Here is an 11,845-nt window from a genome sequence, read left to right on the forward strand (position 1 = left end):
TGGCCGTGGCGGGTTGGGACAGGTGGCTGTGCTTGTAGAGTGATGTCATGAGAGTGCTTTCAGCGTGAAGACAAGCACAGCAAAATATTTTTGCTGATGAAAATATTCTGGTCATTATGTGGGCGCCCAAAGCAACAGTGGCCAGAAAGCCCCCGTCCCTCGGGTAGCACTTGCAGTGAACTTCCAGCAGCTGAGAGTCTTCCGACGGCCACAGGTGCTCTCCCCCACTTCCCCCGTGGCCCAGAGTCCATCTTTCACAAGTGATCCAGGTGCCCATTCGTGCAGTCCGTGCAAATCACTCACATCCCCCTCATCAGGAATTCAGCCACTGCTGCCCACTGCCACCGCCCAAGTGCAGAGAAGGAGGGCTCCCTCCTTGCCAAATTGTTTGTTCATTTTAAGCCCTGGGAAAGACAACATACAGGATAGAAGGCACTGGACAGTCTCGCTCCAGGAGACATTTGTTGAGCTGGTGTCTTGTGACTGTTTGGGACTCCGGGCTTCCCAATCTGAGGCCCCCCTCTCTGAGCACAAACCATGAGGGTGACCCTGTGCCCAGCCATGCCAGCCGGTGGCCGGTGCGGCCTGGTGACACTGTGCTCTCCCCAGGTCGTGTGGATCACGGCCACCATGCCGTACGTGGTCCTCTTTGCTCTGCTTCTGCGAGGCATCACCCTCCCTGGGGCCGTGGACGGCATCAGAGCATACCTGAGCGTGGACTTCCATCGGCTCTGCGAGGCCTCGGTGAGTGCACCCTCCACGCGCGGCCCCAGTCCATGTGGGTCATGGGGCTCTACGTCCCAGGCAGGAGACCCCAAAGGCTGCAGCCGGGCAGCAATTCTCACTCTCCCCGCTGTGTGCTGGGCCCACCCAGCAGAGTTCCCTGTCCAGGTGAGAAGGGGCCGTGTGGGCACAGCAAGCAGCTGAATGGACCAGAATAAGGACATTAGGGGAACAGGTCACCTAGGTTTCTGCAGGGAGAGAGCGGGAGTCGGCGGCCTCTCGACCTCTTCGCTGTGGGCCGTGCTCTCCCTGGAGGAACGCTCCCGGCTCCTCGGATGAGCACCTGTGGGGCCGCCCAGTCTGTGCCCGAGGGTGTTGCCTCTCAGCTGGATCGCAGCCACAAGCTCTGGCCCCGGATGCATCCTCGGAGCTGGGCTGGGGCTGCGTGAACTAGGGTCCCCCCTCGGGGAGCCAGACCTTGATGGTCAAGCACCCCGGCGCGCCCGGCATAAAGGCATGACGTGACCGCATCGTGGCCAGAACTTAGTCCACAGTCAGCCTGCAGCAAAGGAAGAGGTAATTCTGGGTTGAAATATGGGAAGACAACCTCGTGAAGAGAGGAGGCTCGGCCGGGCAATGGCGGGGCGGCAGTGGGTGGAGAGCGAGAGAGGCAGCAGCATCGCAGGGAAACAGGCCCAGAAGCAGGGAGGCTGGGCGGGAGGCGGGGTCACTGGAAAATCAGGTGGACTAGACTGGGGCAGAGGGAGGGGCCCCAGTGGCCACCCAGGGAGACTGAGCTACCCGGAGCAGCATGAGGGCGAGGGCGGTCTCGGCTGAGGCGTGGGGCCGTGGCCTGACGCTGCCAGGTTGTGAGAGGGTCGGCTGTGGGGCTCATCGGGCCAGAGGAGGCACCCCCTGGGGCAGCAGTGGGCAGGAAGGGCAAGAAGGGGAGGCAGAGGTGGCTCCGACCCCAGGAGCCCTGGGAATGGGGGGCGCTGGCAGGGCGGAGGTCGGGTGCCGAGGGGCAGTGAGAGGAAAGCGCCACGGTCTCGGCCCCACAAGCCCACAGGCAAGGGCATCCGTGAGCAGTGCCGGGCACCGGCCGGGCAGCCCACCCGAGGACCAAGGCTGTGAGGGCAGCACATGGGTCTCCACGGACGGCTAAAGGCAGAGTCCATCCAGCAGCGGGTCTGGGGCCCCACAGCTGCAGAGCTGAGCCCGGGGAGCTGAGAGGTCAGCAGGCCATCCGTCCTCGGGAAAGCCCGCGGCAGCTGGGGGGTGCTGGCAGGAGGAGGTGGCCTTGGGCGTCCAAGCCCAGCTGGGCGTGATCTGGAAGTCAAAGAGAAGTGGGGCGTCAGGCAGGAAGGACAGGCGGCATGAGGGTGCGCAAGACAGATGCCAGGGGTGCGAAGAAAGCAGAGAAAAGTAGGAACCGGTGGTTGTCACGTGTGAGGTAGATTTTGGCAGATGCGTGAGACGGATAATAGATTTCAGGTGGACGGATGATAGATCATAGGCAGACGGGCAGCGGATGACGGATGGATGACAGAAGGACAGGTGTAGGTGGTGGGCGATGGAGACACAACAGGACTGGACCTGACCTGAGTGTCCCTGCCTCTAACAGTCCCGTCAGCTAGTGAGGGGAAGAGCAGAGACCAGGACACAGCAGGCCCACAGCACTGGGCTCCTGGGAGACCGCGGTCCCCAAAGGACAGGTCTATGCAGTCCCCAGCTGGGAGGCTGGGGCCATTCCTGGTGCCTCCGTGGGGTTCTGGCCGACTTTGCACCACGTCCTCCAGGACAGAGCAGGGTCTGGGCCTCACCCGCTTGGCGGCCATCCTGAGCCGTCCTCCCAGGGCTGCTCCGGGCCCAGGGCCTGCCTGTACGCCCTCTCCCAGGCTCAGGACAGCCTCCCTCAGAGACCGAGCAGCCCCGGCACCCTTCCCCTGGGGCTTGGCAGTGGGGGCCCAGGTCCCACAGGCCCCGAGGGGATGTGGTTGGGGACTGGCCCAGATCGGGGTTCAGGGCCCCAGCACCGTCCCAGGCCCGTCCCTGACCACCCCCTGTGGGTTCAGCCATGGCGGATCAGTCCAGAGGGACCACAGGGAGGGGCCTGGCCAGGTCCTCACTGGTCCGGGCCGGGTGGGAGCAGAGGTTCCACTGAGGGGCCTGCCCGGCAAGCGGATGGGGCGAAAGTAACCATCAGCTCCGTCCCTTCTTGTGCCCCTGGCACCAGGGACCCTGTGCTGCTCTGAGGTGGAGGCTGCCCTGCATCCTGGGGCCATTTCTAGACCCCCATGGGGATGAAGGGGACTGCCTTTGGGGTCAGCGTCAATGTCCTCAGTGGCATCCAGAGGCCCAGCGCTTTCAGGCCGTCCAGACTCTCATCTGCAGCTCTCGTGGAGCTGCTCCATCGGACAGGTGGGGTCTGGGCTGGACAGACAGAGTGCTGTCTGGGAAGGCTCCATTCCAGCAGGAGAGGGGAGGACGGGAAGTAAAGGAAGGGCAAGTCCAGGTCAGTTCCGAGAGGCTGCCCAGGGGGGCCCCATGGGGGCCCGTGGCCTGGGTCTGGAGCTGGGTCCTAGGAGCGGCAGTGAGCAAAGGCCTGGCAGATGGCTGGGAGGCGTAACCTGATGGGTGAGCTGCACATGCAAAGGCTCTGGGGTGGCCACTGCCCACTGTGAGGACCTGGGGTCGAGAGGAGACAGGAGCCCCCCGGCGACACCGGCTCCTGTCTGCAGCTACCTGCCCAGACGAGCTGGCTGATGACCAGCACGAGGGGGCCCCTTGGTCCCCTGCCCACCCGGCCACTCTAGGCCTTGAGCTGGGAAACATGCTGTCCCCAGTGCTGGGGTGACCCCAAGACTGGGCATGCCGCCCGAAGGACCGAGCACCACTGGTCCTGGCATGTGGGCTCCACGTCCAGCCCCCTCACTCAGTCACACTCAGGCCAGCTGCCCTGTGTCCCCAGCTGGGGAGCTCTGGAGTCACTGCCTGAGGACCTCGGCCCACAGGCCTGCACCACGGGCTGTGGGGACAGCCCCCAAGACCTTCCGGCACAGCAGGTCTGGCCAGTCCCCCAGGGTGGGCTTCCACTGTCTTCATCCCTGCCCCAGGCTGTGCAGGGCCAAGGGGGGCCCACATCACCATCACCAGCTGGTCTCCACATCACCCTGACCCAAGAGGGTCGTGTCTGACTTTTAAAATACCTCCTTGGCCCAGTATCAACTGCAGGCCTTCACTTGTCGTGTGTGTCAGCACCCGGATGTCACCTGTGCCACCCCCAGCAAGCACACAGTGTCACAGCCACGGTCAGCTCCACAGGCCTTTCTTCACGTCCCGCCGCGTGCTCACCCTTTACTCACCATGTACTCACCCTGCACTCACTGTGCACTCACCATGCACTCACTGTGCACTCACCATGCACTCACAATGTGCTTCCATGGGAAGGACAGAAAGCGGGTGTTGGTGGGCACGTGTCTGATTGAGGCACGCACGTCACACAGCATTTCCATAAATTACTGCTGTTACCGGGGTCATGGGCCAGACCAACGCTCACCAGTTGGAGTAATGAGAAACCGCAGGTCCTGCAACAAGATGCAGCCCCCTGTGTTTCAGGCTCTCTCGGGGCCAGCAACGCGGGAAAGGTTTATTCCCTGAGATGACATTTGCTTGTTGACAATGATGTCGAGTTTAAGTTCGACCCTGTTCCTTGGAGCCCCTGGCATCGAAGGTGCGGCCGTCTGTGGGACCTCCCCATGACCACTCCCTGTCCTTGGGCTGGCTGAGCCCCCCGCAGGGACCTCTCACCGCTCTGTCTGTGTCCCTGCTCCGCGCAGGTCTGGATAGACGCCGCCGTCCAGATATGCTTCTCGCTGGGAGTGGGGCTTGGAGTGCTCATAGCTTTCTCCAGTTACAATAAATTCACCAACAACTGCTACAGGTGAGTCCTGGGCTCCTGTAAGAGGGTCTGCAGGACCAAGTGGGGACACAGCTTATATGCGGGGGCATCGCTGACTTTAAGAGATAATGTGTCCCTGGATGAAGGGAGGGGAAAATGAGCTGTGCTTGCAACTCTAAGCCAAATGCCTTTTAAAGTGGAACTTGAACAGGGAAGCTCTAGGCACAAGGTTGATTGTGGCTTGAAGCAGTGGAGATGCTGATCACCTCACCGGGAGGAGGCGTCCCGGACCCCCCGCAACCCAGGCCCCTTCCGCTGCCCCCTCCTCCATCCCCTGCCCCACCCAGCCGGCCCCGTCCTCCCGCCACTGGGGGTGGGGCTCCTCCCGCACGTGCCCCACGAGGAAGGGCCTGCATGTGTCCCCACCTGGCCTGCACCTAGGGATCCTGGGCCCCAGGGGCATCCCAGACTCTGTGCAGAGGCCGCCGGGGACCCGGCACCAGGACAAGCCGGAAAGTGGCTTCACTGTGCGCCCAGAGCTCTGGCAGCATCTCAGCTGGGGCCGCCCAGCCCGGATGACCTGAGTGGCCTGCAGCCACTTGCTGGCCCTGAAATCCTTCTGAAAACAGAGAAGGAATTTCATCCAGGACTGCTTTCTTTGACCTTCGTGAGCCTGTATTTATTCTCTTTCATATCATGAGGATAAAAATGCGGTAAAAATACGAAGGCGGTGTGCACAGCAAAATGGCCAGACTGACTACTACCCAGAGGGCCACACAAAGGTGGAGTCTGCATGGCAGGGCCAGAGCCCACCCTGTGCCCACCTGGGTCTGAGCACCCTGCAAACATCCTTCCACTCGGGCACCAGGAGGGCTGACCCCGCGCTCCCCCACTCCCCCGCTCTCTGAATTCTCAGCCGTCAGAGTGGGGTCCACAGGCCGGCAGCACGGGGCCCCCAGGAGCCAATGGGAGACGCGGCATCTGGGGCCCACCAGGCCCGCCCCGTCAGAACCTTCATCTTAACAAGCTCCCCGGGAGACGTCTCAAAGCCCCGCCTGGCAGCCCCTGTCGAGCAGGGGTAGGGACCCCTGTGGCCGTCTGTGCTGCCCACCGGGAGCCCCAGCTTCGCTGGTGGGACTGTCTCGCCTTCAGCACTGAGTCGGGGGTCCCACGAGTCCCTCGGTCCCCAGGCAAACGTGGACAGGCCGTAGGGCCTGGCCCAGCCAACGTCTGGCCAGAGCCCAAAGCCGCTCAGTGGGGGGTCCAGGGGGGAGGTCCTGTCGCCGTCACCGGGTGCCGGGCAGCCCTGGACAGCCTCTGGGGCTGCAGGAGGGGCGGGCCCGCTCGGCTGGGGAAGCGCCCCCGGAGCTGCCTGCCCCGACGCAGTCAATTGCGAATGATGGCTGGAAATCGCAGCGGCTCCAGGCGGGTGCTGAGGCAGCACGTCTTGCTCCCGCAGAGACGCGGTCATCACCAGCTCCGTCAACTCGCTGACGAGCTTCTCCTCTGGCTTCGTGGTCTTCTCCTTCTTGGGGTACGTGGCCCGGAAGCACAGTGTGCCCATCGGGGACGTGGCCAAGGACGGTGAGTGCCCCGGGGCAGGCAGGCCCCCCCGCAGCCCGCCCGCTGCCGAGGTCCGGGCTGCCCAGTTCTCGGCGAGTGCTGTCCCTACGGACCTAGAGGGAAAAGCATAGGCCTCCAGAGCCCTTCCCAAGAGCTGCTGATGCGACTTGAGAACGGGATCCTGAGTGCAGCGCACCCACCGCCCCCCCCGCGCCCCCCGCGCCCGCCCCCTCGGACCACCGCGCCGCATGCAGAGGCCGCTGGGCTGCAGGACGAGGGCGGGCGCCATCACTGGGCAGCCCCCGCCGTTGTTTACACCTGGCCAGGGACGCGAAGCTCAGGGCTCCAAGCCGTTGCGAGCGGCACGGACCTCGGCGTGGTCAGCCAGAAAGAATCTGGGCTGGTTTGGACATAGCAGTTACTCTGTTCCAAAGCTTTTCCTCCAAATACCCGGTGGCCACGGCACGTGTAGAGGGGATTTGGATGATAGCTGAGAAGCCCCTGAAGTCTCTGGACACGGTGACGACAGAGACCCGTGTTCCCGACCTGCTCACCATGCCGTCACAGACACCAAGTGTCTGCAAACTAGGAAGTTAGCTGAAGGGGAGTGGGCGGCGGAGGGCATGGGCCCAGGTGACACAGGGACCAAGCTGGGCCCCACAGCAGAGAGCCCCCGGGATGCTGGGCAGAAAGTCACGGCTTAGGCAGCCTAAAGCCAGGTCAGTCCAGGACCCCAAGGCCTCCCACGACGGCTGCCACCCTCACCGGCCGGCAGGATCGTTCTGTGCGTGAGCCAGGAGGGGCCTCCCCCGAGACCGTCCTGCTCAGGGGTGGGCCCCTCCCTTCCCCTGGGGAGCCCCTCTTCTCCCGGGGGCTGGGGGACCCCTCCTGGGTCCTCTCACTCTTGAGCGGGAGGGCGGCCTTCAGGGAGGGGCTGAGGGGGACAGAGGACCAACCCCACCTGCGCCCTGAGCTCTCAGCGGGTCAGCCCTGTCAGCCCATCCAGTCCTTGGGAAGTTGAGTGTTGGGAGCCACACTTTTTTTTTTTTTGAATTTTTGAATTTTATTTTATTTATTTTTTTATACAGTAGGTTCTTATTAGTCATCAATTTTATGCACATCAGTGTCTACATGTCAATCCCAGTCGCCCAGTTCATCACAGCCCCACCCCCACCCCCGCTATGCGTTAATATACGATATTTGTTTCTCTCTTTCTGACTTACTTCACTCTGTATGACAGTCTCTAGATCCATCCACGTCTCAACAAATGACCCAGTTTTGTTCCTTTTAATGGTTGAGTAATATTCCATTGTATATATGTGCCACACCTTCTTTATCCATTCATCTGTCGATGGGCATTTAGGTTGCTTCCATGTCCTGGCTATTGTAAAGAGTCCTGCAATGAACATTGGGGTGTGTGTGTCTTTTTGAATTATGGTTTTCTCTGGGTTATGCCCAGTAGTAGGATTGCTGGATCATATGGTAATTCTATTTTTAGTTTTTTAAGGAACCTCCATACTGTTCTCCATAGTGGCTGTATCAATTTACATTCCCACCAACAGTGCAAGAGGGTTCCCTTTTCTCTACACCCTCTCCAGCATTTGTTGTTTGTAGATTTTCTGATGATGCCCATTTGAACTGGGGTGAGGTGATCCCTCATTGTAGTTTTGATTTGCATTTCTCTAATGATTAGTGATGTTGAGCATCCTTTCATGTGTTTGTTAGCAATCTGTATGTCTTCTTTGGAGAAATGTCTGTTTAGGTCTTCTGCCCATTTTTGGATTGGGTTGTTTGTTTTTTTTAATATTGAGCTGCATGAGCTGTTTATACATTTTGGAGATAAATCCTTTGTCCGTTGATTCTTTGGCAAATATTTTCTCCCATTCTGAGGGTTGTCTTTTCGTCTTGTTTATCGTTTCCTTTGCTGTGCAAAAGCTTTGAAGTTTCATTAGGTCACATTTGGAGCTGCACTTTGAAAGCAGGAAACAGGTTTGGAGATGGGGCGGACAGACCCCTCCAAGACTGCGGTGGGAAAGCTGGGGGCTGGGGTGAAATCTCAGCAAGTGTTTCCAAATCCATACTCTTTCCTGTAGGAAAAAAAAAAAAAATCCAATATAGGCAGAAGAAAGGGAACATAATGCAAATAAATACAGAGCAGTGAAATTTACTCACTGTTGCATTTATTCATTTTCACCGCTCTTTTGCCCTTTATTATGATAAGTAGCAATAGTTTGCAAGAAACTCCATTAACCCCTGAAGTAAGCTGAATGTATTCTATGCATTTCCGTCACAAGCAAAGTAAATGTCATTTATAGCTCTAATTCTCAAGAAAACAGGGTGAAATGTTAACCCAAGAACAGAAATGAAAGGTGAGGATATTGGCCTTACGTTCAGCCGAGCATTTGGTTATATCTTCCCAGCTTTGTGGCATTTAGACTGTAGAGCTTTTCAAACGAGCCACCCCTTGGCTCCACACCGGAAACCCTGCTCCTTCCGTGGGGTTGGGAGTCGCAGAGCACAGGCCTGACACTGGGGCTCCTAAGAGACCTTGGGAGGTGGGCCCTGGCTCAGGCCTTTGTTTGATTCTCTAGAAGGATCAGTAAGTGCCCTGTTCCTAGCAGCTGGCACCCGACACAGGCCCCACTGAGGACGAGGGAACCAGAAAAGTTAATGTTACACTTCCGTGATCAAGTGCTCAGGAGACCGTGCCAGTGAGCTACGTGGCACATCTTTTTAAGTTACCCATGAAAATGATCAACTAGCACTTTCCTGTGGGCATCTTTTTTACTCTGGGAATGCTTGCTGAGATTTCGCCCCAGCCCCCAGCTTTCCCACCGCAGTCTTGGAGGGGTCTGTCCGCCCCATCTCCAAACCACATAACAGTACGTGGTTTCTAAAGATGATACTCAGAGTAATATGTCGGCACAGAAAAATATCTACAGTGTGGGCTACCTGGACCACAGCTTGCCTGAGTGTGTGGGCAGCGCACATGTGTCCACGACAGGCACAAGAAACAAACCAGGAGGCGCCCCGAGTGCTTGGAGGGATAAAGGGTAGGGCCCCTGGCAGCCCCTCCCACCCTCTTCCCGCTGGCTGTGCCCCCTCCTCTCCCAGGGCCCGCACAGCCCTGGGAGGCGGTCGGGGGCTGGAGGGGACAGAACAGAGGCCCCCCCTCCCATGGATCCAGTTTCCATTCTCCAGAGTCCTGGGCCCTGAATTCCAGGAGGGAGGACTTTCCAAGGAGGGCGGAAAGAAGGCCGTGGGCAGGGCTTTGTGCCCTACTGTGGTCTCCGGGCGGGGGTGGAGCTGGGGGGGGGGGGGGGAAGCGTTAAACTCTGGTCAGTGTGATAGAAAAGAGAGCAGGGTAAGGGAGATTGGAATTGCCGCAGGAGGGACGGGAGCAGGTTCCAACATAAACTACGATGTTAGGTTAGGCCACGTGAGGGGATGAGATTGGAGCAGATGCCCGGGATGCAGCAGGCGAGGGAGTGAGCCAGGCAACTGTCGGGGGAGAACATTCCATGTAGAAGGGGAAGCACCAAACAATGGCCACAAGGTGGGAGTGAGCTTGGCATGTTCACAGGACGTCAGAGTCCCGAGTGGCTGGGGGGGGCTGGGGGGGGGGGCGGGAAGCAACGGGCAGGGTCTGCTTTCAGGGCCAGGGCTGATCTTCGTCATCTACCCCGAGGCGCTTGCCACGCTCCCGCTGTCCTCCGTCTGGGCCGTGGTTTTCTTCGTCATGCTACTCACCCTGGGAATCGACAGCGCCGTGAGTGACCTCGGCGCTCCGCATGCCGTGGGCCCGCCAGTGACAGCCAGCCCCTCACAGGGCCAGGCCGGCCCCGGATGCCCTTGTGGGTCTCCCAAACCCCTGTGCCTGCACAGATCCCCTGCGTGGGAGGCAGGGTCCCACAGTAACGGGCAAGGAGGCTTCGGACCAGCTCTCCCCTCTTCTTTCCCTGGGGGTGGGGGGGCACAGCAAGCCCCCCGAGAGTCCTAAACACACAGGCACAGGGCTTGGGGCAGCAGGGCTGTGCAGGAAAACGAGGCAACGGGGTGACGGGACACACAGGGCCCGGGCAGCCTGACTCACGCCTTCCCTGCCCCTCAGCCGCCAGGAGGAAGGGTGCCCGTGCGGGGTGGGAAGCGGAGGCTGCAGCCAGGCCCTCTGGGCATCCTGTGGCGGCCCTGCATGCGCATGGGCACTGGCCCGGCAGGCGGACTTCCTCGGGCTACTCCTCCACGTGGCCTGCTGGGACCTCCAGCCGAGACCTCAGGCCCCACGTTCATCCGAGCTTCCTGGAAAGTGCAGAGGACCACGGATCCCCACCATGTGACTGCTGGTCACGCACTGTAGCCCTCCACCTCCGTCTCCCCGTCAGCCTTGTCACCTGCCCCCTGGGTGGGCACAGCCCTTGGCGGTGACTCCCATAATCAGCACTTCCTGGAGGAGGCGGTCCCAACAGAGCAGGGCAGGGAGGCTCCCCAGCTGGCCGGGCTTCGTGGGCGACACCCCGTCACGACAGTACCGAGAGTCAGGAGGGCTTAATCAGTGAGGACAGGGCCAGTGGCCAGGCCAGGTCCTCCCTGGGAGCAAAACTAAGCTGCACTTGTGGGACAGACACTTGCTTAGAAAAGCCCAGCAGAGCTGAGCCTTTGTGGCGACGTAGGGGAAGGTATTACGAGGGCCACGTAGCACTCCACCCCCCCGTCTGGCGAATCCTCACCAGGGGACAGGGCATCTACCCCAGGTCCTCCCTCTCCAGCGGCCGTGTCTCCAGAGCAGCCCTTGCCGAGGGTGCATTCTGCACCCCGGACACCGTGCAGCTCCTGACTCTGTGCGCGTCCGTTGAGTTACCCGAATGGGGGCCTAGGCGGGGTGCGGAGCGCCGGCCCCGCCCCCAGCGCTCCTCTGCCCTGTGTCGGCTGCAGATGGGCGGGATGGAGTCGGTGATCACCGGGCTCATCGATGAGTTCCAGCTGCTGCACAGGCACCGGGAGCTCTTCACCCTCGTCATCGTCCTGGCAACCTTCCTTCTCTCCCTCCTCTGCGTCACCAACGTACGTACCTGCGTACCTGCGCTCGCCTGCCTGGCAACGTCTCATTAGCATGTGGTGTTGGGCAGCAATGGTTACTGCCGTCAGACCAGACAGAACCACAGCATTTCCAAGGGCTGCACCCCTCCAAACAACCCATGACCTGTAATATGCGGGTGGCTGTGGTCACACTCGGGGTGGCCTTGAACACATGCAGGGAGCCACGGTCACTCAGAGTCGCCATGGCCTCACGCGGTCCCGGGGTGCCTGAGCACTTGGTCTGGAGCGTTTCAGAACCTGGACAGCTCCCTGGGAAGAGCCAGTGGATTTGTGGGCCTGGAGGGTCAGGGGAGGCCCGTCGGGGGGATGCAGGACCCAGGTCCCCTCCCTCACCTGCCAACTTTGGCATTTGCTTTGCTTTCATCCCTAATTGCTGGGGAGGAAAGGCGTTTTCCGTTCTTGGAATAGACGCGGCTCCCTGAGCAGCTGCTTGTGGACTGAATTTTAGTGATTCAGAAAATAGAAGTTGTCTGTCAACTGAAACTGCAGGCCAGGTTTATGCTTTGGAAAGCGCGCTTTGGTGGGCGAGGCGTGCCACACCGGACACCCCGAGTTCAGCAG

At 60.2% G+C, this 11,845-nt stretch overlaps 1 protein-coding gene across 1 annotated transcript in view; it reads left to right on the top strand.

Annotated features, from left to right (window-relative positions):
* Positions 1 to 11,845, top strand: part of SLC6A3 (solute carrier family 6 member 3) — a 35,533-nt gene that overhangs the window by 13,179 nt on the left and 10,509 nt on the right. The window contains exons 5-9 of the mRNA XM_007471907.1: positions 610 to 744; positions 4,563 to 4,666; positions 6,084 to 6,208; positions 9,844 to 9,956; positions 11,120 to 11,248. Of these exons, the coding sequence (XP_007471969.1) occupies positions 610 to 744; positions 4,563 to 4,666; positions 6,084 to 6,208; positions 9,844 to 9,956; positions 11,120 to 11,248 (606 nt within the window). The remainder of the gene's footprint in view (positions 1 to 609; positions 745 to 4,562; positions 4,667 to 6,083; positions 6,209 to 9,843; positions 9,957 to 11,119; positions 11,249 to 11,845) is intronic.

The sequence above is a fragment of the Lipotes vexillifer genome, unplaced genomic scaffold (assembly GCF_000442215.2).
Source record: "Lipotes vexillifer unplaced genomic scaffold, Lipotes_vexillifer_v1.1 scaffold1063, whole genome shotgun sequence".
Taxonomy (NCBI): domain Eukaryota; kingdom Metazoa; phylum Chordata; class Mammalia; order Artiodactyla; family Lipotidae; genus Lipotes; species Lipotes vexillifer.